The sequence below is a fragment of the Ovis canadensis genome, chromosome 24 (assembly GCF_042477335.2).
Source record: "Ovis canadensis isolate MfBH-ARS-UI-01 breed Bighorn chromosome 24, ARS-UI_OviCan_v2, whole genome shotgun sequence".
In the NCBI taxonomy this organism is placed as follows: domain Eukaryota; kingdom Metazoa; phylum Chordata; class Mammalia; order Artiodactyla; family Bovidae; genus Ovis; species Ovis canadensis.
In genome coordinates, this window is record NC_091268.1 from 16413406 (window position 1) to 16441077 (window position 27672).

At 62.2% G+C, this 27672-nt stretch overlaps 2 protein-coding genes across 2 annotated transcripts; both read right to left on the reverse strand.

Annotated features, from left to right (window-relative positions):
- Positions 1-543: 543 nt before the first annotated feature.
- On the reverse strand, positions 544-20429 carry CLCN7 (chloride voltage-gated channel 7). Its single transcript, XM_069570491.1, has 25 exons — positions 20179-20429; positions 14006-14077; positions 11229-11300; positions 11072-11137; positions 10386-10518; positions 10054-10163; positions 9575-9655; positions 8923-8985; positions 8742-8825; positions 8089-8182; positions 7835-7899; positions 7587-7703; positions 7013-7067; positions 6704-6764; positions 6093-6231; positions 5287-5380; positions 4410-4579; positions 3503-3554; positions 3201-3328; positions 3032-3117; positions 2807-2936; positions 2228-2287; positions 1956-2132; positions 1793-1873; positions 544-1658 (listed from the first exon to the last, which is right to left on the reverse strand). The coding sequence occupies exons 1-25, from the start codon at positions 20329-20331 to the stop codon at positions 1572-1574; spliced, it is 2430 nt and encodes an 809-aa protein (XP_069426592.1). The 5' UTR covers positions 20332-20429; the 3' UTR covers positions 544-1571.
- A 2950-nt stretch (positions 20430-23379) lies between these two features.
- On the reverse strand, positions 23380-27672 carry PTX4 (pentraxin 4). The gene is made up of 3 exons (XM_069569745.1): positions 27494-27672; positions 26294-26918; positions 23380-24918 (listed from the first exon to the last, which is right to left on the reverse strand). The coding sequence occupies exons 1-3, from the start codon at positions 27632-27634 to the stop codon at positions 24278-24280; spliced, it is 1407 nt and encodes a 468-aa protein (XP_069425846.1). The 5' UTR covers positions 27635-27672; the 3' UTR covers positions 23380-24277.

Sequence of the window (27672 nt, forward strand, 5' to 3'; positions counted from 1 at the left end):
GTGGTGGCTGGGGTCCACCCTCCCTGGGGCATGGGGTGTCCCCAGGCACTTGCCCATCCAGGGGTCTCTGAGTCCCTCACCTGCATCCCCCACTCAGGGGCGTCCCCACTGGGGTATCCCCCACCTCCAACCCTGTGAGCCCGTGAATCCCAGGTGCTGGATCAGGGCCCACACAGGGTGGAAACAGGAGCTGACAACGGCCACCACCCCTCCAGGCCTGTGAGCCCGTGAGTCCCGGGTGCTGGACCAGGGCCCACACTGGGCGGGAACAGGAGCTGACAACGGCCACCACCCCTCCAGGCCTGTGAGCCCGTGAGTCCCGGGTGCTGGACCAGGGCCCACACTGGGCGGGAACAGGAGCTGACAACGGCCACCACCCCTCCAGGCCTGTGAGCCCGTGAGTCCCGGGTGCTGGACCAGGGCCCACACTGGGCGGGAACAGGAGCTGACAACGGCCACCACCCCTCCAGGCCTGTGAGCCCGTGAGTCCCGGGTGCTGGACCAGGGCCCACACTGGGCGGGAACAGGAGCTGACAACGGTCATCAGAGCCATTCCTTTATTTCTCCCGTTCAGATCCCCACACTCGGAGCCCCGTGCCCCCCTCAGAGGGCTTCCCCACCAGGAAGAGAGCCACCTTCCGAGGCCCCACCCCCTTGAAAGGGGCTGAAACCCAGCTGGAGTGCCCGCCAACCCACCACAAAGCCATCCATGGCTGCCACCAGAGTGGGCCAGGGACGCCAGTCCCTGCAGAAGAAAGGTCCCGTGGGGCCTCGGGGACACAGCATCCCAGCTCTGGGCCTGCCTGGCCTGGGAAGGGTGCATCCCTGCTCTGGGCTCGCTGACTCATCCCAGAAACCCCCTGCCCCAGATACTGTAAGCAGAGCTGCTATAGCGTATCGCTCAGGGCCACTGGGGCACCATGTGCCAAGAAGATCCGCCTTCCCAGCGGTGTCCACAAGGGCGTGGTGACAGAGGCGTGGTTCAACTCGGGGGTCCAGGCCTGAAGGAGGGTCTCAGGTCTCCCCCTGGGCCCAGACCCCACTGCACTGAGGGGGGCGAGGCCGGGGCTGCAGAAGTGAGTCTAGGAGTTTGGCTCTGGGGTCTACGCTCCAGGGTGGTCCTGCTCCCCGAGCCCTCGCCTCTGTGCCTCCAGTTTGGATCTCTGTCCAGACCCAAAACCTGACGGCCACCAACCGAGCCGAGGCCCGAGGGCCAGGGCCAGGGGCGTCTGCTGCAGCCGCTGGCGGTGCTCAGGGCGCGGGCCTAGGAGCCAGCCTGTTATGGGGCTGCAGCACTCAGACCCACAGCCCCTGCTCGCCAGCTGTCCCCTCGCACACGCGTGCTCACGGGCTCTCGGGAAGAAAACAGCAGTTGCACAGATTCCTGAAGAATCAGGAACAGGAGGCTGGGTGTGGAATCCCAGGGGTGAGGTTGGGGGAGGGGACGCTGAGAACACAAGAGTGTCCATGTGCGCCACACGCTGGCCGGGCCATCCCCAATGTCTCACAGTCACTGGATCTGCTGCCAGGGAGTGAGGCGGGGCCCTGGGGGAGGTGTGGGCGCCAGGGCCTCACGTCTGGGCCAGAGAGAGCTCCTCCAGGCCCCCCTTTCCAAGCCGGTACCTGGCCAGGTCCTTCCTGGTCACCAGCCCGACCACCTGAGGAAGCAAAACCGGGGCATGAGGCCCAGCGTCCCCTCTGTGGACGCCCCTGCCCTGCATGCAGGGGATGGCACAGCCTGGGGGAGTCCTGGGGGTGGGCAGGCAGGCCAGGGGTAGCAGGACCCCCTCACCTGATTGCAATTGTCCACCACCACCAGATGCCGAAGGCCCAGGGCCCGGAACAGCTTGAACACCCGAGGGAGCGACGCCTCCTGCAACATGGACACAGCCTCAGCTCACCCACCAGCCCCACCCCAGCCAGGAGGGGACGGGCCTGGGTCCCCTCAGCAGTACCTGGGGCACCGTGTAGGGCGAGGGGTTCATGAACTCGGACAGGTCCATGGTGCACTCCCGCTCGTCCTGTGACACGTGGATGGACTGGATTGGGGGGAAGCGTGGGTAGGCGTCGCGGAAGTCCTTTAGCCGCAGCCGGCGTCGCAGCAGGCCCATGCTGGAGCGCTCCACGAACACCTGCGGGAGGCAGGGTGGACGGTGGGGTGGGCACTGGGTGCTGGAGGTGCAGAGCCCAGGGCCCCGCCCGGCTCCTGGGCCACCCGACGGCCTACCTTGTGCTTGAGCAGGACGATGAGCTGCGAGCGCAGGATCAAGCCCTGGAGCCGAGCTGGCTGCACGAGAGACGCCTCATCTGCAGGGGCCCCGGGACCCACCAGCGCCAAGCCAGCTGGGGGCTCCAGCCAGGCTCCCGGATGATGCTGGCAGCCCACGGGCACTAAACATGCTGCCGGCACCTCCCCAGGCAGGCTTGCTGGTCCCCAAACGCTCAGGAGGGGCAGCAGGACCCGGACCATGAGGTGCCGGGGGGTCACTCTGTTAGTGCGGGCAAGCGGCAGACTCGCCCTGGCCCAGATGCCAGACAGAGGCAGCATGGCTGCAAGTCCTGTGGACCCCGACAGTCACAGCCCCGACTCCCGACTCCTCGGCTGGGGTACAGCCTGGGGTGGGACCACAAGACGCTGCTGGGGTGCTTCAATAACCACCCACACCGCAGGAACTTCGCTCAGCGGTATGAGCAGAGAATTCTACCAGAAACCCCAGAGCAAGATGCCCACCTTCACGGGAGCCCGCCCCAACCCGCCACCCTGCTCAGCACAGGTGGTGGCCTGGCTTTCCACGGGGCTCGGTACCTGCGTGCCATCAGCATCCTCCACCACGGGGAAACCGTTGTGGTTGGATGCCGTGCTGCTCAGCACGTCCACGATGATGCCCACCTTCTCCCTCCTCCGCAGGCAGATGACCGGCGTGCTCATCACCTCCCTGGGGAAGAGCCACGTCGTGACCCACCAGGTAGCTGACGAAGCCTCCCAGGGTGTCCAGCGCCCGCCCAGCCTGCGGGCCTGCCCGGAGGGTACCTGGCAGTGAGTGAGTGCGAGGTGACGGGGGCCTCCCAGTGCAGGAAGGGCACGCTCTGCAGCTGGATGTGCATGTCGTACAAGCCCTGGGGAGAGTGGGCATGGCCATGCACAAGGCTGCCGGGCCCGCCCTCGCCGCAGCCGCCGACCCCAAGTCCCCCTGCCGCACCTCGATGAAGACGTCCCCCACGATCTTGGCAGTCATGAGCACCAGCATGATGGGGAAGCCGTAGGTCACGTTGCTGGTGGCCTCCATCATGATGACCGTTAGGCTCAGCGTCATCCTCACGATCCCACCTGCCCGGGGGAGGGGAAGAGGGAGACTGGGCGGGTGGGGCAGCACCCCGCCGTCCATCCAACCCCGCGGCCTGGCCCCCAGGCAGCACCAGATGGGCGTGGGGGGTAGGGGGTGGGGGGGGTGGGGGGGGTGGGGGGGGTGGGAGGGACACCCACGTGGTAGCCAGCACTCACCCAGCTGGGCAGCGGCTCCCATTAGGGCGTACTTGCCAGGGTCCGCCCAGACCTGCAGGGACGACACGGGGTGCTGGGGGCACGGTAGCCCCAACCCAAACCCACCCAGGCCACACTGACCACACTGCCCAGGAACGAGTGTCACCTAAGTCTGTGAACACGCTCACCGTGACCGCTCAGGGACAAGTGAACCTGGCCGCCTGACAGATGGGCACGCGGTACGCCGGGGCGGGGCCGGGTGTGGGCAGGAGTCCACGCACAAACACCTGGGCCATGCCAGGAAGCGTAGAAAGCAGCGAAAAGCCAACTCACACTAGCGCACGGGCGAGCCGTGAAGACACGACGCTCACGAGGACCCGCCTGCACAGACGGATCCCCACAACAGCCAGCAGAGGCACGCCCACGGAGACAGAAAGCTGCCCAGGGCTGCCAGGGGCGGGGACACCAACGGGACTGCCTAGCACGGACAGCTGTCCTTCTGGGGTGACGAGAACACCCGGAACCCAGTGGTGGTCGTGGTCACACAACTACCACATGCTGAGGGGCTGCCCAGCCACTCACTTCCACAAGGCGGGAGTTTACAGTACGAAAGTCACCGTAATGAAAGCCAAAACTCTGTCTGGAAGGAAACTTGGGACACACGACTCAAACCTGGCGAGAGGAGACTCACTGTACCACTCTGACGGCTTTTTAAGGTCTTGTGTGAACGACTGCAATACAGCTGGAAGGCCCACAGGCTGAAGGCCAAGCCACCCGGGGAGGCAGGTGGGAGGCAAGCAGGAGGCAGCACCGCTGCTGAGGCCTGAGCTGCGCCCCCCAGGCCCCGCCCCCCCAACCCTGGGCTGCTGGGCCCACGGTGCTCTTTCAGGGCACTGGCCTGGCTGTGGCCCGGCGGAGCTGCACTCACCGCGGCCCCCGTGATGTAGGACAGGGAGATGCCGAACAGCCGGCCCCAGGCAGCGCCAATGAGCAGGGACGGAATGAAGACACCGGCCGACACCGTGAGCCCGTAGGTCCAGCAGGCCAGGAAGAAGTAGACCAGGGTAAACAGGCCAAGCGTCACGGGGTTGTAGGAGCCTGTGGACAGGGCGCTGGCCAGGGCCTGCCACGCGGACTCAACCCCGTGTGCTGCTGCCCGCCCAGTGGTCCGGCTGAGCCCCTGGTCAGAGCCCACTCCCCAGGCCTCCCCATCCTCAGAGGCCCAGTGCAGGGACTCAGGGCCCGGCCCTTGCGCGCGAGCCCAGCGGCCCAGGGGGCGGGTGACGGGGAGCGAGGGCCCTGGGCTGCCACTGACGGTGGGCGACAGCCTGAGCTGAGGCAGAGGGGCTGCAGACAGGCGCCGGGCGGTCGGGGCGGCCCCTCGCCCCCAGGTAACCGAGACCGCTGAGCTGGAAGCCGGTCTGCGTCCAGCCTGAGCCTGCCATCAGGAGCACGGGACCGCACGAGGCTCCAGCGCCAGGGCGCCTCCCCAGGCTGTCTCCTGACCGAGCGACCCCTGCGGGCAGCGGCCAGGAGGGAAGCCCACGCGGGGAGGCGAGCGCATCGGAGCAAAGGCCAGGACGGCCTCCAGGAAGAGACCCAGACAGCCTGGGGAGCCTGGCTGGGCCCCTAGGCACTGGCTGCCAGCTGCAGGCCCCAGTACAGCCAGCCCTGCAGCAAGGCCACGGGTGCTCAGCCAGAAGGCGTCAGTCAGCCCGGCCCACGTCTGTGTGCGCGCAGGCAGGTCAGAGGGCACAGGCCCACATGGGGACAGGCAAATGCCATCTTGGAGCAGGGGCACGAACCTGGGGGGTCGTGGAAAAGGCTGACCACACTCTTCTCCGGGGTGTTGAAGAAGGCCGCAGCCATCGAGTTGTACTCACCATCAGCGCAGAAGAGCTGCAAGGGGTGAGAGTGGACGGGCCAGTGGGATGCGCTGGTCCTGGGCCAGACGGCATCAGGCACAAGCACGAATGCGGGGGTGGGGGGGTGGGGTGTCTGGCTGCGGCCTCAGAAAGGAGGCGGGGCCTGAGAGCTTGCGTCAGGAGCAGGCTCCCACGGTGCCTGGGCAGACATCGGTGCCCGGCGTGTGCCAGGCCCAGCCCTCAGGCTGAGCAAGACTGTGTGCCCCTGGAGGCCTTAACGTGAGCAGGGGCTCCCAGCAGAGTGGCATGTGTCCACCCCATGGCCCCAGCTGCAGGCCCAGACAGGCCTGTGAGTGTATATTCCGCCCTGGGCAACCGGCAAACGGCTCCCGTCTACGAAGGAGCCTGCTCTGGACATTTCCCGTAAACAGAACCACGCCACGTGAGGCCCTTCCCATCTGGCGTCTCTCATGCGGCAGTGTGGGAGCGCATCAGAGCTCAGCCCTCTCCACAGGGAGGGGACCCACCGTGTATGAAACACCCGGCTCCTGCTTGTCGAGGGCGGGCACCGGGGCTGAGGTGAAACCTGCCGTGGTGAGCGTGGGCACATGGGTCGCCCCTGCACACCCACCAGCCCACCTTGCAGACCCTGCCAGCCCGCCAATCCAGGAGGCCAGGTGAGACTCAGGCCGCGGTGCCCGCCCTCGTCTGGGGGCTTGCCCTGCCCGCCCCCCCCGGCTGCCTACCTGGAGGGGGTAGGACACAGAGCTCCCCCGCAGGGGCTGACAGTCCCGGGACGAGTAGATGAGCACGAAGGCGGCCGTGGCGGTGACAGCGGCGACCAGCGTGGCCTCGACCACCTGGAGGCAGGGCCGGTGGACGTACCTGGAGCGCACAGCCGGGGCCAAGTGTGGGCCGGCCGATGGCCAGGGTGATGGGGCCTGCCACTCGGGAGGGCCGCCCCGGGCGCCACGCCCATCTGCCCACCCCCCAACAGGCTTCTGCCTGCTCTTGGCTGCCTCCTGGAGAGGACGAGGAGAAAGAAGGCCAAGACCCCGCCACAGCCGAGAACGCCAGAGGCCCCCGGGATGGCTCTCCCAGCAACACGAGCAACTCTGCCAGACCAAGTGTGCCCGGCAGACAACCCTGCAAACCGCCGAGACTGACGCAAGCAGCCCAACACACCTCACCGGGGCCGCACCGGATCCGTGGGCCGTGCCTCCTGCCAGGCCACACATGCCCCGCCACGCAGGGGGCGGGGAGCACGCTGGGCATGGGGCTGCCACATGGCGAGAGCACAGAGCGGACTGTTTCTAGAGACCCCGTGCAGCCACACCTCTCAAAACTGATTTCTCACCTGATTCGAAACATCGTCAGCCAGTAATTCAAGGCGTTGAACACAGCTCCGAGAATGCCCCCTGGAAAGAGAAAAGAGCAGATAAGTGTCTGGGACTCAGCGAAGCTGCCCATGTGGCAGGGGGGCCGGAGGGGACGCCCGAGGATGGAGGACCGCCCCCATGGACTCAGAGTGAGGAAGGTGAGGAGCTGTCCCCAGCCAAGGGGAGCTTGGGACCCCCTGCTGCCGAGGACAGCCAGCAGGGGCGGGGCTGCAAGCTTCTCTGGCGCCCGAAGCTGGGCTGGACCTGGAGCCCGAGGCCGTCCTTACCCACCACACCCATGGCGATGAAGATGGGGATCTCGTGGATCACATACACCATGGTCTGCGTGGAGAGAGAAGAGCAGGCATCCATGAGCAAACCACCGGCCCCTGCTCAGATGAGGCCAGGCGTGCCCAGGGGCCCTGTGCCTCCCCACAGGACACACACCCCAGGAGAGGAACCCTGGCAGGGAGGCTCTGGGGATGGCCCAGGGTTTTGCAAATGGGGAAGAGAGGGGCCACGAAAGAGGGAGAGGACGCTGGTGACCCGGCCACCAGCAGCCTGTCATGGGAAAGAGCCAGCCACTGAGGACCTCTTGGCCTCCGGAAGCCACTGTGGGGCACCAGCCATCAGCCTCAGTGATGCTGCCCGACAGTCCGCAGACGCCTGAGCCTCCCCGAACCACTGCTGGCTGATGGGCGCCCCACCTGCAGGGCCAAGCGAGACACCCCCTCCCAGGGCAGCTCCAGCCCCAGCCCCACAGACAAGGGCTCCCCCCACAGCTGCTCAGGCTGCGCCTCGAGTGCACAGCCTGGCCCCCTCAGGGGAAGGCTGCAGGGCGAGGGGTGCCATGGCGGGCACCTCAGTATCGAATCTTCCGAAGTTGATGAGCCCAGGGCTGGACAGGTCCCACGCATTCCCATGATAAATACTCAGGACGAAGTTCAAGGTGAAAGTGGAGATCATGGAAGCAAAGAACTGCAGGCAGAGAGACGCGCACTGTCAGAGCCGACCTGTCGCAGTAGCGGACGCCCCAGCGGGGGACGGCAGGGAGAGACCGTGGGCTAAGGGCTGCCCAGCCTCAGAAGGAGGCCGTCCCCAGCACTCACGATTCTCCATGTCAGGAACTGGTTCCAGAAGGACGCACCCTCCTCCAAGCTGAACAGCACCCCACCTGGAAGAGCAGCCGCCAGCCCTGAGGTACCTGCCCCATCAGATAGCCCTGCACCCATGGCCGCCCCAGCTCCCGGCCCCAGGGCCATCGGGGCTCTCAGGAGGCCCACCCCACGTGCTCAGTGGCAGAGTCCCCCAACACCAAGACCCTCCTTCCCCACAGCGGGGGCCGGCAGTCACCCCTCCTCACCCACGGGGGCCCCGAAGGCTGCGGACACTCCAGCTGCAGCTCCTGCCGAGACGAAGTCCCGCTTCTCCGTGTCTCTGCGAAAGTACTCGAAGATCTGGGCCAGGACAACAGAGATGCCTCAGCCCGGGCCTCCAATGTCACTTCTCTCAGACCAAGGGAGGGGGCCCAGAGTAAGGGGGAGGGGAGGGGTGGGGGAGGGGCCAGAGTGAGGGGAGGGGCCAGAGTGAGGGGCAGGGGCGGGGTGGGGAGGGGAGGAGAGCGGGGAAAGGCCTCAGAGGGAGGGAGATGGGGAGGAAGAGAAGGGGGAGGGGAGTGGATGGGCTCAGCCACGGGGTCGGCTGGCATGACTGCAGAGCAGGGTCCTGGGCAGCCTCCTTGTCCACTGACGTCCAGAGAAAACTGCCCACTCCAGCAGTGACCACACGCTGCGGTCTGTGCAGGAAGGACCAGTCGGCACACGCGAGCTTCCCGACCTCTCTGGGCTGCATTCCCGTGGACACTTCTCAGAGCTACATGCCGTTTCCACACAGACACACACCCCCGCACGGAGCACCGAGCGACCGGACGCCCCACGGACCAGAGGCTGAGGCGAGGAGGCTACGGGGGAGGTGGGCCTGGCCTGGGGAGTGGCCCTGGGGACTCGGGGGACTCACCTTGAAGTCCCGCTTCAGCGATGTGGACCGGCCCTGGGAGATGCCCGCGGCGATCACCGAGCCGGAGTGGATCATCGGCCCCTCCTGGAAGGCACGGGCGGCACGCTCTGGAGGTCAGCCCGCCCCCATGGCCCCAGGGCAGCGGCAGGGGGCACACGCTGGGGCAGCCGCCTTCCGTTACCTTCCCCACGGCCAGCCCCCCCACCACTGACAGGATCACGCCGGACACTTTGATCACCAGGGTCTGGAACACAAAGGAAAAGATGCCAAATCTGATTACAGGCGACACACGGTCAAGAACCCAAACGACAAACTGCACACAGCGAGGAGCCTCATCGTGATCCCAGGCAGGCAGGGGGCCAAAAGGGGGCCATGGCCCAGGCAGGCGTCCGGGGATGGGGACTGGCAGCCGGCGTTCCCTTGCCACCCATCTCCTCAGGCCTTCCGTCCCGGGCGCTCACGTCCACACAGGAGACATGCAGAGCAGCTTTCGCTCTGACCTCAGGCTTTGCTCCCTGCTCCCCTGAGAGGGACTAGACCCCCCACTGCCTGGAGCACCCCATCCCCAGAAAGGGCGGGAGAGATGTCACCTGCAAACCCCTGGCCCAGGTCCACCCCCCCCCCCCCCGGAAATGCCCAGGAGTCGTCGTCCAAAGAAAGCTCCCATAACCCTCGCCAGCATGTCCACACAGAGGCGCGTCAGCAGCAGACAGTGCGGGTCTGGGCAAATTTTGGAGGTGAACGTGAGCAAATAGAACACTCCTAAGCCGGCAAGGATGTGTCCTGGGCTGAGCCCCGAGCCCCGAGCCCCCAGGGGCCGCCTCGCACCTCACCTTGAGCCTGACCACGTGGGGGATCTTCACCCCGTTGAGGAAGCACTTGATCTGGGGGATCCCGCTGCCAGCGGCGACCGGCTGGAAGGAGAGGAAGCATTGAGCCCGCAGGCCAGGCAAGCCACTGCCGCTGCCACAGGCCCAAGAGGACGCACCTGGTGGGGCTTGGTCTGCCGGGGGAGGGGGCTGCTTGCCAACCACCAAAGGGAACAAATGCCATGGGTGTAGGGGGCCCGGTGGCCCCCTGGGCAGGTGGGGGTTCCCAGGACAGGGGGCCTGCTGAGGGGCCCGTGCTCTTGCCTGCCCAGGGGACCCTGCACTGCACCCAGATGCTTCCGGACATGGCCCCCTCCTCCTTCCAATGCCCCCACAGGGCGGAGCAAAGGGGCATGGGGAAGAAGGGGGTCCTGGGGCACGTAACCCCTCAGTGGGGCCCTCCACCAGCAGACCTTCGGGTCTGGGCCAGAGGGCCCACCTACCTCTACGAAGGCGACGATGGTGGAGCCGAGGAGCACGAAGGCGGCATTGAGTGCGGCCCAGAGCAGGAGGGAGAAGGACAGCCCGCCGTGCTCCGTGAACCTGTCGATGTCTGCGGCTGTCAAGGGCCACGTGCTGTGGGGTCATGGGGCGCTGCTCCCCAGGGGGCTGTGCTCTGGCCTCCAGGGCACTTAATGGGCATCTCGGGGTCACCGCACATCCCCACCCTGAGACTCGTAGCCCCACCCAGTCACGCTGCCCAACCCACAGCAGAACACGGCGGGGGTCCCTCCTGTGGGTCCACTGGCTTCCAGCGACCACAGACAAAAGATACTGTCCTTGACGAGCCTGTACTTAAGGCCGGCCAGCTTCTCCACCACGATGTCAATGAAGCAGGCCACGAGACCCGTGAGGATGCCCACCATGGCGCAGATGACCCAGCGCTTGATCTCCACCGTCCGGAAGGCCTGCGGGCCATCACGGGCGGGCGTGGTTGTCAGGGGCTGCTCTGTGACCTCCCCTGGGCACAGGCTCACCCTGCGGGCCTCCAGACCCAGAAGAGCAGCCCCACTGGCGTCTCAGAGGCTGTGGAGCCCTGGGGGATAGAACCCCAACCAGGGCGTAACTGGATGCTGATGCTGCGGCCGCCATTGAGAACAGCCTCCTCAGAGGTGACAACGTGACGCTGGCATGGGCACCTGAGCCCGGCCATGGGCAGCGCTCACCCCAGAACGCCAGGTGGGGCTGGGGTAGGGAGGAGATGGAGGGAGGCAGCGGGGTCTCACACAGACAGACAGACGGACGGACACACACACACACACACACAGACACACACACAGACACACACACAGACACACCACCCAGCTCACCCGCAGGCTCACCACCCAGCTCGCCCCCTGGCTTGCTCGCCCCAGCTCACCCGCAGGCTCGCCCCCCAGCTCCCCCGCAGGCCCCCCGCCCCCCACCATGCAGGCTGCCCCGCAGGCCCGCCCCCCAACCCCGGCTCCCCCGCAGACTCACCGTGTGGTTGATGCGCCGCTCTTCCTCCAGGAACAGCTGGTTCTCGCTGTTGTCGTAGTCCAGGCTCTGCAGACCGGGTGGCAGACAGTGGTGAGCGACCCTGGCCTGCAGGCACAGGCCGGCCAGGCTGGGGCAGGGTGGGGCGCAGGGGGCCCACCTCGTACTTGAGGGACAGCAGCTTCTCGTTGTGTGGGATCTCCCTGGGGAAGGGGTGAGGGGGGTCCATGTCCTGCGGGGAAGAGACAGAGCTTGGCAACCCAGCACGTGTCAGGACGCAGCAGCACAAGGGAGGGGCTGTGCCCACGCGCCCCACAGGGCAGCGATCCTGAGCCCAAAGCCAGGCCAGGCAGGTGGCTGCACGTGGAGACGCAGAACCTCACAGGAAGCAGGTGGTCAGGCCCCGTGACACCTGTCAGGCAAGTTATTCCAGGAACCAAGGTGGCCTGGCCCCAAAAAGCAAGATGGAAAATGTCTGTGGCGCGACAGGACACCCGCTGTGGGCACTCGTCCATGCTCCGGCTCTGGCCCCGGACGCCCAGCTTCTCTGAGTGACGAGTGAGTCTGGGCTGAGAGAGGGCCGGGCTGGGACTAGAAGACCACCGCAGGACCAGCGGGCTGGAGACGCAGCTGATCTCCAAAGGGCAGGGGTCAACCAGTCCTGCCCATGTGATGGACGTCCACTCAAACCCCACACGGAGCGGTCAGGGCCCTTCCGGCCGGTAAATGTGGAGGGCTGGGAGGGGGCTCCCGGGGACGGTGTGGGGCTCCGCACCCCTCCCCATACCTTCCCTGGGGGTCTCCCCCATCTGGCCGTGCCCGAGTTGTGTCCTCTGTGGTAAACCAGTAACATACGTGAAGTGCTCCCCTGAGCTCCGCAAGTCACTCTGGCACGTTACGGAAGCAGGGAGGGGTCGTGAGAGCCCTGATCTGCGCTGGTCAGTGGGAGCACAGGTGGCGGCCTGGACTGGTGTGGGAGGGGGCTGTTTCATGGACTGAGCCCTCAGCCCGTGGGTCTGTGACGCCGTTAGGGCCAGAAGGAACCGAGCTGCAGGACACCTGGGGGCGTCTGGACAAGCAGGTGACATGGCATAAAAGCAGAAACAGGCCAACACTGTTTCAATAAAGGACCAAATCCACATAGAGCACCTCAACAGACATAGGAAAAACATCTGACAGAACTCAAGGGAAAAATTCGGGGACCTCCTCCACTCGATCAAGGTGCCTGTGAAGACCCACACGTAACAGCACGCGCAGGGATGAGAGACTAAGGCCTCTCCTCTGAGACCAGGACAAGACGAGGATGCCTGCTAGGGCACCTCTGCTCAGCTCAGTCCTCCAGGCTCTACCAGGGCAATCAGGCAAGAGAGAAAGGGGAAGGCACTCAGGGCAGGAAGGAAGAAGTGAAACCCTTCTTTGCAGATGACATAGGCTGATATGTAGAAAACCCCAGAAAGTACTCTAAAAAAACATATTTCCATGTTCCTGCAATGAACAATCCAACAAAAAATTAAGAAAACAACTCCATTTACCACAGCATAAAAAGTAAGACTCTACAAAACAAAACGTATTTCTAGAAAGCACTAAACAAAGCAAGTGAAGATCTGTACACTAAGAACTATAACACGTTGTTGGAAAAAAAAAAAAAAGGAAGACCTAAACAAATGAGAAGCTATGCGGAGCTCGTGGATCAGAAGATTGGATGTTAAGAGTCGACACCACCTCTGTGTAAACTCCAGCTGGAGCTTCTGAAGAAACTGATGAGCTGAGCCTGAACCCCACATGGAAACACACAAGGGATCCTGAACAGCCAAAACCTCTTTCAGGAAATGAACAAAGTGAGATGGCTCAAGCGTCCTATTTCTGAGACTTGCTACAAACCTAGAGGCGTCAGGGGAGTGTCGCCTAGGCACAGGGACAGGCTAAGAGCCCAGAAGCAAACCCGTCACAGCAACTGACCTTCAGCGATGGTGCCGAGACAACTCGACAGGGAAAGCGCTACCTTCTCAGGAAACGGTGCTGGGAAAGCTGGGCACCCAGGTGCAAAGAACGAAGCTGGACTCTTATCTTACATCATGTACAAAAGTAGGGGAAAGCGGATCAAAGATCTAAACTGTAGAACACAAGACTGGAGTAAATGCTTATGACCTTGGCCTGGGTGGTGGTTTCTTACCTATGACACCCAAAGCACACGCAACAAAAACAGGCCAAGTGGACTCTCTCTGTCAAAATTAGCAGTGTTTGTGCTTCAAAGGACACAGATAGAAAGTGAGGAGACCAGTAATGGACCAGGAGGAAATTTTTGCACATCCTGCAATTGACAAGCAATGTGTGTCTGGAGTATACAAAGATCTCTCAGAGTTCAATCACAAAAACACAAACAACCTGGTTAAAAAACGTGACAGGACCCAGAAGTTCTCCAAAAGACACGAAGGCTGGGTGGCGCCAGCAGCCTCAGGGGGATGCAGGCTGACTCCCGAGGAGGGGGTCAACCACACGTCTGTGGGAGGGGTCTCGGGAAAAGGCCGGAAACTGCTGGATACTTCAACCCCCGAAACAGGGGCAGGAAAAGGGACACCACCCAGGTTTAAGGGCCCAGCACCCTGAGATGCCCTCCCCCGGGCCACCATGGGCCTCGTGCCTGGTCCTCCCAGGCCACACACAGCAGCTTGCTCCTGACGTGCATGCCCCCACCTGTGCTCATCATCCCAGCCTCGGGGACGGGGTCCCGCAGGGCAGCCTCCCCTGGTGGCCCCCGTGTGCACAGCACTGTCCCCACACTCTGCATGGCACCGTCACCGCCTGCCATCCTCCTGCGTGGTATTCTCCGTCCGCCCTCTGCCATGCTGCATCTCCACAAAGCAGGCCTGGCCGTCTAGGGCGGGGCGGGGTGGGACGGGGCGGGGAAGGGGCCTGGTTGAGCAGGATCCTACTCACAGGGTCCAGAAGCTCATCGTCCAGCTCCACGCTGCTCAACTGTCCGATCCGAAAGAATGCCGAGTGTGGTGACTGGAAGCAGAAGAGAACCACAGGCTACTCAGCTGTAGGACGAGCTGCATCTGCATCACCCCTCCCGACCCCCTGACCCCGGTGTCCCGGGCTCCTCGGGGGAGCACAGACCTTCGCGTGTGGGAGATGCCAGCTGGGCCGGCGCTGCCCCCAGGCCCGGCCCGGGACCCACAGCCTGTCCCATCCCCGGGGTCCTCCTGGGTCCCCCTCTCCTGTCCTGGGAAACCCAGGGGATTGAGCCCTTCCTTTGGGAGCCCTTCATCCCGCACCTCCCGGCCACCCGCAGAGGCCCCATCTCTGTCCCCCCATCATGACATGAGCCGCTCCACCAGGTGGGCCCGTCACAGGCCTCCCAACTACCACCCCCACCCAGACACGCGGTCAGAGGAGGGTCCTTTCTGGGGCAGGGCATTCTGAAGCAAGGCGCATTACTGGGCCCGGGACAGGTCCATCGCAGAGGACAGTCACCCTGGCACGTGCCCACCCTCACGCCCAGCACCGGGCATGGCACCCGTGAGGACCCAGAGACGAAGCACAGGCCGCCACAGGCGCGGCCCCGGGAAACGAGCCCCCTGCAGGACAGGGGCACAGCGTGCACGTGCGGCTGGGCTCCTGGCACTCGGGCACGCAGGGACGAGGACCGAGGGCCCGCCACATGGGAGCCCGGAGCACACGGGCACCCCACAGGAGGGAGTGCACTCGGCAGCGCACCCAGCCACCAGCGGTGCTGGCCCCGGGCTGCAACCACAGCTGCACAGGCCACGGCCCGCACGGGGTCGGGGGGCCGCCCTGCCCCTTCCCGCCGCCGGCGGTGTGGCAGCCCCTTGGCTGTGGCCACATCACTCCACCCTCTGCTCCGCTGCCACCGGCCTTCTGTGTGTGTGCACGCGTGCGCCTGCAGGCGTGCACGCGGACAGGCACGCACGCGTGGGTGTGCACGCGCGTGGTGCCTGCAGGCGCTTGAGCAGGGGTGTGTGCGCGCGTGTGTTGTGTGTGTCCCCCCCTGAGGACACCAGCCTGACCACACTGGGACCTGACCTCAGCTGCCGAGGCCCCACACAGGCTCCAGGCTGGGGGGACCGCCTGGGGGCACTGCTCCTCCACGACAGGTAACCTGTCAGGCGCGCTCACGAGCCCACCATCCTGCTCCAGCCGCTTTCCTCCAAGTGTAAATGGCAAACGTCAGTACAATGGAAAGGAGCAGAGAAACACAACTGCTTTCTTTCATAAAAACAATTGACAACACCCTCAAAACTGCTGACTCTGATGAGGAAGGCAGGAGGGCCTGGCTGGCTGACCCAGAAAGGACCCGACTTCCCAGGCCAGGCCTGAGCTGGCTGCAGCCTGTGCTCCCCACACAGCCACACGTCACCAGAGGGCATGCCAGCCACCAGCCCGTCGGCGGAGCACACGCTAGGACTTCTCCATTGAGGAGATGGGGTGCAGAGACAGGCAGAACTGAAAGTGGGCTTCTGAAAGCAGCAGGAAAGACCCAGCTGCCCCCTGACCCGACAAGCGGAGCCGCAGAACCAGGTGGAGGGGGCACGCGCGTCTCAGTGCACTGACGGAGCGCACCACCAGGCGCTCCCACTCCGCCGTCGGCCCACAGAGCAGCGCCCCTGCCAGCTCAACAGCCCGAGGGCCAGGCTGCAACCACGTGGCCTGGGGAGAGGGGGGCAGCACGGCCCCGGAGGTGTGGACCCCCCCACCAGGAGTCGCGGGTGAGCACACGAGGGCAGCAAGGAGCTGCAGTCAGACTGGGCAGGGGCTCCTGCAGAGACGGAGCCCCCGCTGTGGCTCCCGGCCGCACCCCTCCTCCAGCGCCCTCATGTTTTCATCATCTCTTTCCCAAACTCTATGAGCATCTCACAAACGAATTATCTTTTATGATGAAAAAGCTGTTCACTGGATGTACGGGGACTTGCTCTCTCTCTTTTCTTACACCCAAGCTAATTGCTAGCACTTCCCCACACTGCTGATGCACATGACAGCCTGGATGAAACCTCTGTGCTTCCGGAAGGACTGCAAGATTTCACTGCATGTGGCTCCCCTGAGCCGACATGCCTGGAACGCCAGTCCTGAGGGAGAGCAGGCAGGGGCTGGGCAGCGGCTATGAGAGGCAGGATGCGGGCACTGACGGGTGTGCCCACGTCAGCGCCCGGTTTCGGCACGGCACTGCCCCAGGGTAAGACAGAAGGCCCTCGGGAGACGGGGTGCGGCACACAGGCCCTCTTGTACTGTCTTTTCAACTTCCCATAAATCCACAATTAATTAAAAATTTATATGCAAATAGGACTACATCAAAGTGAACTTCCGTGCAACAAAGGAAACAATGAACAGAGTGAAAAGAAACCAGTCCTACAGAGCGGAACTCCTGCAGCCCAACAGCAACAAATGACTCGACTAAACAGACCAGCCACGGGGCTTGGGGCGCGAAGATCAAAAACACAATGCGATAACACCTCACACCTGTGAGGACGGCCAGAGTCAAAAAATAAAGAAACAAGCTCTGGTGAGGATGTTCCGGAACCAGTGCCCTTGTGTGCTGTTGCTGGGAGAGTAAAACAGAGCAGCTGCTGTGGAAAACAGGACAGAGATTCCTCTAAAAATTGAGAATAGAATTACCTCATGATCCAGGAATTCCACCTCCGGGTAGAGGCCCAAATGACCAGCAAAAGGGGTCTCAAAGAGGTGTGTATACACTCACACTCACGGCAGCATCGTTTACAGTAGCCAAGGGGCAGAGCACCCCAACTGCCCACTGGAAGATGGCGCATAAGACCTTAGGCCGTCTAACGCACAGTGCAGCGCTATTCCGCCTCAGAAAGGAGGAAACCCCGTCACTTGCTCCAGCACCCACAGACCTGGAGGCGCCGAGAGAAAGAAGCCAGTCACAAAACAATGAACGCCCTATGACACCGCTGCTCTGAGACGTCACACAGACAGACAGCAGACTGGCCTTTGCCAGGGGCTTGGGGAGGGCTGGGGAGTTGGGCTTCACAGGGGCCAGAGGTTCAGTCTGGGAGGACGAGAGGTCCTGGAGGTGCTGCTGCTGACGGTGGACTCAGGGCTGCCGACTGCGCATGCTTGGTCACGGTTAAGGTGGTAAACGGTGCTACATAGTTTTTGCATCATTAAAACAAACGGCAAACAGTTTACGGGCTGTCTGCGCACCTCTGTTCTCTGCTTTCCAACCCCTTCAGCCAGAAGCCCCCCGGCCTCGAGCATTGAGGACACGCACAGGGCCTCTGCCACCAAGGGCTTATAGTCAGAAAAACCAGGCTGCCCATAAACAAAGTCAGCGTACACCGTGAGGGAGGCTTTGAGGGTGATGCCAGGGCCCGAGGGAGAGGCCAGGGTCCAATAGCAGCGGGGGCAGTGGCATTGGGCCGAGAGCTGACGAAAGACGGTGGGGGATGGCAACAGCCCCGCCGTGGCCTCACTGTCCGAGCACAGCCACCTCTGCCCGGGGGGCCTCCCGGACGCCCTGACCAGCTCTCGGCCCACCTTGTCCTCACCTCTCCCACACGGTTCGGCTGTACTCACATCCTCTGCCTCCCAGACTCTGAGTCGCCCGCACCGGCCCTGGGCAGAGGCTACTGCAGGCCTGGGGGAGACAGGGGAGAGAGGGAGCCCTCGGGGAGGGCGCCGGGGTGGCTGGCCTGCACCCTGTGGAGCTGGGGCAGCTGGAAGGGGAGGAGGACAGCACGCAGACACCGAAGCAGAGGGACTTTCCGCCAATGCTCACCCCAGCCTGGAGCTGCTGCCGGCTCAGGCTTCCCTCTGTGAGTCCTCAGAAGCCTCCGCTTCCTGTTGCCCACCCTCTGCCCACGCACATGACTGTGACTCGCTGGCTGACGCCACCTCCCCTGCCCCAGGGGTGGACAGGCAGCAACTTGCCTTCACCCCACACTTGGGCACGACGGGCTGAGGACCAGAGAGAGAGAAGAGCAGCTCCGAATGGCCTGGTTCCCGACGGATGGGGTTAAGCTCAGGGTGCCCCACAACCGATGCTGCCCAGGACGGCCCAGAGCGGCACCCCACAGTGCCTGGCAGGTTCCCATGTCGGGTGCACCAGACTCCAGCTGGGGACGCCCTGCAGGAAACCCCGCGGCACCCGGCTGCCACTTCAGCTCAGAAGGCCCTGTTCCAAAAGCAGCTTCCAAGTGTGCTGCGGTGAACTCAGCCCACCGGTCCAGAACCACCCCTCCTGCAAGACGGCTGGCCTTGAGGGGCTGAGTCAGCGGCAGGGGAGTCGCACCAGGAACGGCAACCCAAAGACCATCAGAGCCCAGCTGCTGTTTCTAACACCCCTGGGAGTGACCAGTGTTGGCCGCCTTTCATGACGGGCGGCTGGGGACTGGACATGGGTGACCCTCCTTGCCAGCAAGGAGCCTGAGCACTTGCCTCTGCTGGTGCAGGGCAAAGCTCCTGCATCAATGCCTCTGGTGACCCCCTAGCCCCTCCATTCGCCCACCCCAGGCTCTCTGCGCATCCTTCAAGCCTGGAGTCTCCAGCTTCCCGAGGATTCTCCATGAGATAAAGACAACTGGAAGCCTGCAGCTGTCCCCTGCGGGTCCACCCTGGCTCCTTCCCCAGCCCCACCACTCACTCCAATTTGCTTCTCAAATGCACTCTCCCTTTCTCTCTCCTCTCTGTCTACTGGCCTAAGGATCATGCAGGCTTCAAGACTGGACCCAGGGTGACCTCTCCTGCCCTTGGGGCCCCTCACGCAGTCCTCCCAGAGCACTGGGCCTGTTCTTCCTGGAGTTGGAGCCAGTGGCCAGGGAGCTGCACTGTTCACCTCTGTGTGCAGCTGGGGCACACGGCAGATGCACCACACGTTATTTTCAAATTGCTTAAGGGCAGCTAATCACTTATTATTAAACACAAATGAAAAACAAAAAAGCCTGTAAAGGTTTTTTACAGAGAAATGAGTTTCAAGGGAAGAGTCAACAGGTTCTTAAGGAAAAAAAAAAACAAACCAACTCCTCTGTCTATGCTGTCTAAGGAGAACTGAGAAACCCCAGCACACTGAGCCCTGAAATAAACTCCAATTCCATCTGGAAGCTTTCAATCACTTTACCTGTTAGCCCTTAGGGCCAGTTTTTCCTATTTGTAGTTTGTAGATTTCAGATCACTTTCTTTTAAAGAGAAGAAAAAAACATTTTCAGAAGAAAATAGCAAAGCAGCCCTGTCTCCTAGCAGATTAAAAACCACTGCAAGTCAGACCCTTTAGGTCACTTCTCATGTGGACAGACAGCGCTTGAGCAGACCTCACTCACGGAGCAGACCGTGATCCTCACTGTCCAACGCATCTCTGGGGGAGCAGGGGAACCTAAAGATAAGTTCTAGGGGAACAGCCCCATGCTTGAGTCCTTCCTAATTAAACACCACACAAGGGTGTAAAGGACACGTCTAGGACACAGTGAGAAAAAAGAAAGGGGAAGAAAAGTCACAAAACAGAGTAAGGCCACGCAATCAACTCAAAATTAACACCACACACAGGAACTGACTTAAGTGACAAACTTCTGTGCTGACTCGCGGGGCACACTTCGACCACTCGGATTTGTCTTCCTGCATCTGGCTGCGCTTGCATTCCAATGAACAGCTGCGGGAAAACCGAACGCACGTCCCTGTCATTCCAAGATGGCCCTGAAACCGCTGCGTCTAAAGGGGCCAGGCCGAGTCCCCAAGGTATGCCCACTGAAAAAGCAAACTCCGCGACCTAAGCTCTTGAAACGTCCTTCCTAGCGGATCAAAAACGACCCGATAAAAACAGTACCTCGTATTAAAAAAAAAAAAACAGAAAGTAATGGGTGACCTGAGCAGCAGACCACTTGCCTTCTCTTCACAACCGCTGTGGAGCAAACAGGGAGGAAACAGCTTCGCGCTGCCGGGGCTCGACCGCAGCGGCCGGGCTCCACCGGGGACGAGGGGCCGGTCCCGCGATCCCGCGAGTCCGGAACCGGCGGGGCCCGGCTTCCGAGCCCGCCCTGCCGTCCGCCCGGCGGTCCGAGCAAGGACTCTCCGCGTCCCCGGCCCCCGGCCCCCGCGAGCGCGGCGCGGACCCAGCCCGACCCCCCTTGCCCCCGGCTCACCGCGCGGGCGGCCGCGGGCCCGGCTCCGTTCAGCAGCGGCGCCGCCTCCCCGGCCGGCGCCCCGGGCCGCGGCGCCCTCCGCAGCAGCGGCGCCGCCTCGTCGTCGTCCAGGTCGCGGCCGGACCACGACACCTTCTTGGAGACGTTGGCCATGTCCCGCCGCAGTGGACCGGCTGCCGGCGCCGCGGCCGTGTTTGTTCTCGTGACCCGCGCCGCCGCCACGTGACGGCCGTTCGGGTCACGTGGCCCCGACGGCGCCCTCGTGACACGACGGCGCCTGGGGCGCGCGCGGCCTTCTGGGAGTTGCAGTCCCGCCGCCCGTCGCCGGCTGGGCCGCGCGGAGAGCGAGCCGGCTCCAGGGCGAGTCCGCACAGCCGTGCATGCAGACCCGCCTGTCGGGACGGGTCCCCGCGCAGCAAACGGTTGTGTTGAGGACACACCATATGGCCCTGTGGCCTTCCTGCAGAAAACGCTGCACTGAGCGCATCACACAGGGAAAATCCAGTTGAACCTCAATTTTGGGACACGTGCCAGCTAGGCAGCTCTTCCTGCGGTGTCAGCGTCCACCGAGAAACACCGAGGAACACCGCGAGACCGCCCTGGATGACAGCAGATTAACTGCTGGGCAACCGAGGCTGCTCGTGGGCCTGGCATTTGGGGGACAATTGGCAAAGATCAGACTCGCACTGTGCATTAGGTAGGGGTGTTACTGCAGCGCCCAAACCTGGGGCGTAACTTTCATCTGGGTGTCATATCAGAAAAGCCCATTTCCTCTGGAGACAGCACTGAGATATTCAGGGACTGTGATGTGATGTCTGCAGCGTAGCCTCAGGTGATTCACAGGCCAATGGCAATCACAGTATGTAGCTACCCCCAGAGGGAGAAAGTAAGCTGGTGGGATGTTAGCACCCATGAATCCAGGAGAAATACACCTGTGCCATGTATTCTTCTTGTAACTTTTTTCTTTAAATTCGAAGCTTTTCAAAATAAAGACATTACAGAAGTTTTTTATAGGCTTTTTTCCTGCACGTTTCAAAAATAAAACCAAAACTGAAACCAAAATAAGAGGAAGGAAGCCCAACAGGATTGTAAGTTTTCCCCAAGATGGCCAAAGGTGTGACCTGGCTTTGCCCTTTTGCGGGATAAGCCAGCCCTGTCTGTGGAGGAGGGCCTGGAAGCTATGGAGTGCAGCTGGCTCAGGCTCCGAGGAGCAGTGGGGCTGGTTTTCGACTGAAGGGAGTAGGCAAGTGCAGGTTGTATGAAGCTCAGGCCTGTGGAGAGCTGCACAGAGAGATGGGGAAGTGAGAACAGGCCTAGGGACGAAGGGTCCAGAGGGGAGGCCCCTCTGCATTTTTCCGTCCTCCCTACCCAGGAACGCAGTGGACTCAGATCAGAGGTGGGGTTGATAGGATTCGAGGTGGGTGTGGCTCCCATCATTCACCCACTGGGGATCCCCGTGTCTTGTTCAGCCTCCCCTGCCCCAAAACCTAGACGGGCTTCCCTACACTCCTCGGTGGAAAGCCCTGCTGCTGCTGCTAAGTCACTTCAGTCGTGTCCAACTCTGTGCGACCCCATAGATGGCAGCCCACCAGGCTCCCCCGTCCCTGGGATTGTCTAGGCAAGAACACTGGAGTGGGTTGCCATTCCCTTCTCCAATGCATGACAGTGAAAAGTGAAACTGAAATTGCTCAGTTGGGTCCAACTCTTCTCGACCCCATGGACTGCAGCCTATCAGGCTCCTCTGCCCATGGGATTTTCCAGGCAAGAATACTGGAGCCCAGCCCTGCCCAAATGCCTAACGACCTGAGTTCCCACCAATCTCCCCCGCAAACACCTTCCCAAGCGGGTCTCCCCTCCTGGAGAGGCCCCACCAAGCACCTGGACGCAGGTCGGCAGACAGCCCACTGCCACACTACCTCTGCCAAATGCCCACCATTTCAGCATCTGTGAACACTGGGCAGAAATGCTGCTGTGAAAGTTAATAGACGATGCTGTGGTGTTCTAACAGGTGTTCGTAACACACCTGAAAGCTGCTGAGGGTGGCAAACAGCCTGCGTGTTCTCTCAATGCTGGCGACCCAGCTGTCCCTAAAGAAAGACTTCCTAATCAAATTAATCTTCCCCTAAAAGATGTCATCTCTCCCTCCTCAATGGTGCAACGCAGCCAGGGCTACGGAAAAGGCCAGAGGAGCCTGGGAAAGAAGGGACTGAGAAGGGCAGCTCTCCGTGAAGACAGATACGCCCTGGGGAAGTGCCAGGGGAAGCAGAAGTCTGTGGTTCTAGGACCTTCCTGTGGCCACCCAGGGGGGTTTCCAGACCTGGGATTCATCCTCTGACCTTGACTCACGGATGGCTGGGGAATGGGCTGGGAAGGGGGAGGGGAGGTGGCTGGCCAGACTGGCCAAAGGCCTGGGATCACCGCTAAGAGGCCCCAGGGACTGATTTCAGCACCGCCCCTAACCCCCGCCCACTAGCAGGCCTGTTTCCAGACTTAGTGATTCTAAGCTTTTCCGACAGATGAACAGACGTGCTCGCCGCCCCCACCACACACACCCCAAAGCTGCTCTTTTCTGCGCCCACAGATTGACTTTCAGGTTCTGAGATCGTGCAAGGATTAATTTACATCACACTGATTCATTTTCTTTTTTTTTCTCTCGGGCTGAGTCCTAGCCACTGGAGTGCCAGGGAATTCCCCACACCTATTCTGTCAATGCGTTGGTTTTTTTTTAACTTGCCATGATTCAAAATTCTAAAAAAAAGAAAAAAAAAAAGGCTGTCAAAAACAATACCCAGTACTGGCAAGAATGGAGAGTTATGGCAACCATCATAGAGTGCAGGCAGGGATATAAAACAATGCAGTCACTTTGGAAAACAATTTGGTGGTTTCTTTGAACGTTTAAACATGATTTTATCATTTAACCCAGGAATTCCGCTGTTAGGTATCCACTCAAGAGAAATAGAAGCATATGTCTACATAAGGACTCAGAGGAGGGTGTGCACAAAATGGCTTCATTCACAGGGGCCCCCTGCTGGAAACCACCCAAGTTTCCATCAACTGATGAATGGATAAACAAAATGTGGGTCATTAGGACGGAAGGTCATTCAGCCACACAAAGGAATGCAGCAGAAAGATGCTACAACACCGATGAACCTGGAATGCATGATACTCCGTGAGAAAAGCCAGACACCGAGGACCACACAGTGAAGGAGCCCATTTATGTGAAACGTCCAGAACCGGCAAATCCACAGAGACAGAAAGCAGGGGAGTGGGGGCGGAGCTGGGGGAGGGGCTGTGTGGGCACAGGGGTGACCCTAACAGGCATGATGTCTTTATGGCGGGGGACAATGGAAATGTTCTAAAGCTGGATCATGGTGATGGTTGCATACTTGGCAGACTGACTACAAGCCTTCAAACTCTACACTTAGAATGGGTGAGTTTCATAGTATGTAAAAGCATTGCCCATCCTTAATGTGTGTTTCTGGGTAGACTGTTTCCTTTGCAAGCCCCCTTCCTGGCAGCTCTAATAGCCTCACCAGCCATGTCACAGAACCTTGATGGACCCCCAGGGTGAAGGAGCTGCAGGGCCAGGAAATGGACTCTCCAGCCCTTCTCATGAGAGATGTTAGAACAGAGAACACACAAACAGAAACTCTCACAAGCCTCATGGAGAGCGGACCACGGCAGCTAACACAAGGAGAAGAGTTTTCTAGGAACCAGCCTGCGGCTGCCCCAAACCCACACCCAGGAAGCATGGAGCTAGAGCCTGGCACTGCCACCTGGCCGGTAAGCTGCGCTGAAATGACATCATACTATAAAGGGGGGTGTTTGTAAGAACACTGCAGTGAAGGGGAGAATGCAGTCCTGGGGGCCCTGAGGCCTGGCTCTGCCTTGCCGGCTACCCTCCTCTGCCGGCTACCCTCCTCCGCCCCCATGCAATGCCCACATTCTGTGTTAGAGGGCAGGTGTGCTTGGTCCAGGTCGGGGGCAGCAGACTGGCCCTCAGTCTGAGTGGGGGCCCTCTATGGACTGTGTGGAGTTTGGGGGTGCCCCTCCCGCTGGCCACCATGTGAGTGCCACTGCTGTGTGTGCGGGCGAGCCCTCAGGGACACAGCTGCAGGCAGGTGCAGTTCACCCTCTGCACGAATCCGCCCACTGACGTGGCGTTGGCCAGTGTCAGGATGGCACCTGCCGGGAGCACCTTCCCCATGGCCAGGTTCGAAACCTCCCCAGGGACCAGCACGCGGTCCCATATGGCCAGGCCTGCCATGCTCCCCACGAAGGCCTCAGAGCTGTCAAACCCGCCCCCCACGTGGTCTTGCTCCTGGCCTAGCACCAGGGACCCTCCTGGGGGGATCTCGTACCCCTCCCTGAAGCGAGAGCCAGTGGCCACGAGCCTTCGGTCCACGTGGAGCCAGTACCTGCCCAGGATGGACGTCCAGATGACACACACGTGGTGCCACCGGCCGTCTAGCAGTGGCTGGAGGGGCAGCTCCCTGAAGGCCGGGTCTCCAATCACAAAGTGGACGGAGCCAGGAGCCAGGGAGTCGCGGCCGTGCAGAACCAGCTTGTTGTCATTTTCCTCGGTGGCATAGGACAGGAGGGTGCCCAGGTGGTCAGCAGCTGTGCGGACCCAGCTGCAGATGGACAGGGCCCGCAGACCCGTGAGGAAACCGGGGCGGAGGAAGCCCACATTCATGGTGGAGGCATTTGGGAAGATGAGTGCAGGGCCCACGTTGCAAACTAGAAACAGACAAGAAGGGAGAGTCAGACCGCGTCGCGGTGGGGGTGGTGGCTCACTTGTCCTCACGTGACCGGCGCCATCTCCCAGATGGGAGGACTGACGCCCAGGGCACCTGGCCAGGCCTCCCCGCCCCGCCCCACTCCTCGCAGCAGGGAGCCCTGGATGAGTGTCACGTGGCTGCTGGGACAAACCCCCCACAAACGCAGCATCTGCACGGCTAACCCAAAGTTAGCATCTCACAGTCTGGATGTCAGAAGTCCCCGTGGGTCTCTCTGAACTGAAGATCATGGTGTGGGTGGGGTTGGTTCCTCTGGAGGCTCCAGGGAGAAGCCCTTCACTGCCCTCTGACCTCTGCTCCTGCCTCACATCTCTGTCCCTGACGCTGAGCCCCCTGCCTCCCTCTCCTGAGGACCCTGGGATGAGGTCGGATCAGCTCCCATCGCAGGGAGCTGGATGGACTTTCACATTAGAAAGTCCTCTTGTCACGTGAGGTGACGCAGCCACAGGGGCTGGGGCCAGGACGTGGGCATCTTTGGCGGCATCATCCTGCTGACCAGACTTCCTCCCAAATCTGCCCGAAGGAGGGTGGGTGGGGCAGGGGTGGGGAGCCTGCATTTCTAGTTCCAGGGTGGAAGCGGGGGCTCCTGTGATGACCCAGGGCAGCGGTTTTCAACTGGACACACCTGTGCGCCCGGGGAACCTCCAACGACGCCTGCAGACAGTTTTGGCTGTCAGGATTTGGGGGTCCCCAAACTTATAGCCCCGCCTTCCCAGGAGCCCTGTTGATTCCCTGCAGGTCAGCCAGTCAGCTCAGTCTTACTGGTGAGGCCCCCAGAGCCGTGCAGATGAAGGGAGATCTGCTCCAGACTAATGGGCCCTGAGGGCTGCAAGGCCAGACTGGGAGCAGCCGGGCCACAGCTGGGAGCTCGAGGCGGGTGGAGGCCAGAGAGGTGCCGAACACCTCTCAGTGCCCTGGAGGCCCCTACAGCTGGGGACGACCCGACCCCAGGTGCCCCTGGTGGAGAACCCTAAGCTGGCGATGAGACGCAGCAGAGGCCAGGGGCTCTCCACGAGTGAGCACAGACCCCACGGGCTACAGACTGGAGCCCTGGCCCTGCAGGAAGGACCCTGCTGGTGACGGCTGAAGATGCCAGCCCTGACCTGTGTGATCACCAACCCTGAATGGGCATTTACTGCCCACGGGCAGCGCCCTACTCGTGGGTGTGCCAGGTGGCCTGACCTACAGGCAGGCCATCTCCCGGGTGGTTCCTTTCTTTGAAGGTGGGGTGTGTGGGGCTGTGAGGGCACTAAGGGCTAAGCAGGCCCCCGAGGGAGAGGTGGAGACCGATGGCGGCGAGTGGGCATGGTGCTTACCCTCTCCTGGGCTCTCACGGGGCCATGCCTGCTGGTTGCCTAGGCCCCGGGGCTCTTGTGCTCCCTGGAGACGGTGAGCGAAGTCCAGAGGTGGGTTCCAGGGCTCAGGTGGAGCTCTGGACGCCTGCCCACCCCCCTGCAGCTGTGGGGCGCTCAGGTTCGACGGCCTAGATGGGGCCAGAGTCACATTTGGGATGGTGGGGCCGGTGCCCTCTACCCGCAGCTGGCCCTCGAGAGCGGCCAGCCTGGCTCCCTGGCTTTGGACGAGGGGCGTCAGGCGGAGCAGCGCGTCCCGCAGGGCCCGCACGTCCCGGGCCAGGCCTGAGACAGCGGCCCTCTGTGTCTCCTGCTCCCGGGCGTGCCGCGCGCTGCCCTCGCTCACGGTGGCACTCAAGGCCAGCAGCCTGTGGTCCGCCTTCCGGCCTCGGCGCTGCGTCCTCCGCACCCAGGTCCTGAGGTGGCCCAGCTCTTCCTGCACGGCTGCCTGCGACTGGTTGAGCGCCAGGGCCACGGCCTGGCTCTCCCGGGCCAGGCTCCGGAACCGGGCCTCGATGTCGATGGACAGGTTGTAGTGGCTGGCGATGCCCTGCAGGTGCGTCAGGGTCACCTCCTGGAACCTCCGAAACTGTGGAGAGGACACAGGCAGTCCTGGGGGCTCGGTCTTCAGGGCAGCTCGGGGAGGTGACTGACCTCCGCCACCAGCACCCCTGCGCCGAGCTCGGAGCTGCGGGACAACCCCAGGCCTGTGCTGCAGGGGACGAGGGCCCCCAGGCGGCTCCCACCCCTTCCTACAGCCACACTCTTCACTCCCAGGGTGAGGGCGGGCGGCTTGTGTGGGGATCAAAGTGGGGAGAGCTTGGGCTCCTAGGAGCCAGCTGTGGCCCCACACAGTAGTCTCTGCTCCATGGGGAACCTGAGATCCGGTACCCCCAGGCCCAGCAGGCCCCAGCACACCTGTGAGTACCCTCCTCGGGGTTGCCCCAAGTCCGCCCACCCTCACACGCAGCTGGCTTATCTTCAGAAGGGGCCCACCAGACCTGTTTTGCTGTTTCAACCGTAGCTGAAACATCAGACCATAAAAACTGCAAACTCCACTCTGAGGCCACAGAGCACAGAAGCTTCCCGTTGTTTCTGCATCACCTCTGCTTCACCTGCCGTCAATTAGAAAACTCTACCGCCTCAGACGGTGGGTGCGCTTACCTGCTCTTCTAGTCTACGGAGCCTCTCGAAAAATGGTTTTCGTTGCCCCACAGCGCGGGTTGCCTGTGACAAAGCTCCATGTAGATATATGTGCACAAGGATGAGGAAGAAAGGCAGGGCTCTTCCCGTCGGGCTGCCCATGCTGAGAAGGGGCGAGAGGCACCCTGAATGTAGGAGGA

Coding starts and splice junctions, on each gene's coding strand:
- PTX4 (XM_069569745.1), bottom strand. CDS start 27,634: ATGGGCAGCCCGACGGGAAGAGCCCTGCCTTTCTTCCTCATCCTTGTG. Junction 26,919..27,493: donor TCCGTAGACTAGAAGAGCAG/GTAAGCGCACCC, acceptor TCCTCTCCACAG/TTTCGGAGGTTCCAGGAGGT. Junction 24,919..26,293: donor CCGTGAGAGCCCAGGAGAGG/GTAAGCACCATG, acceptor GTCTGTTTCTAG/TTTGCAACGTGGGCCCTGCA.
- CLCN7 (XM_069570491.1), bottom strand. CDS start 20,331: ATGGCCAACGTCTCCAAGAAGGTGTCGTGGTCCGGCCGCGACCTGGAC. Junction 10,519..11,071: donor AGCGGCGCATCAACCACACG/GTGAGTCTGCGG, acceptor GATGGCCCGCAG/GCCTTCCGGACGGTGGAGAT. Junction 2,133..2,227: donor TCGTCCTGCTCAAGCACAAG/GTAGGCCGTCGG, acceptor TGCCTCCCGCAG/GTGTTCGTGGAGCGCTCCAG.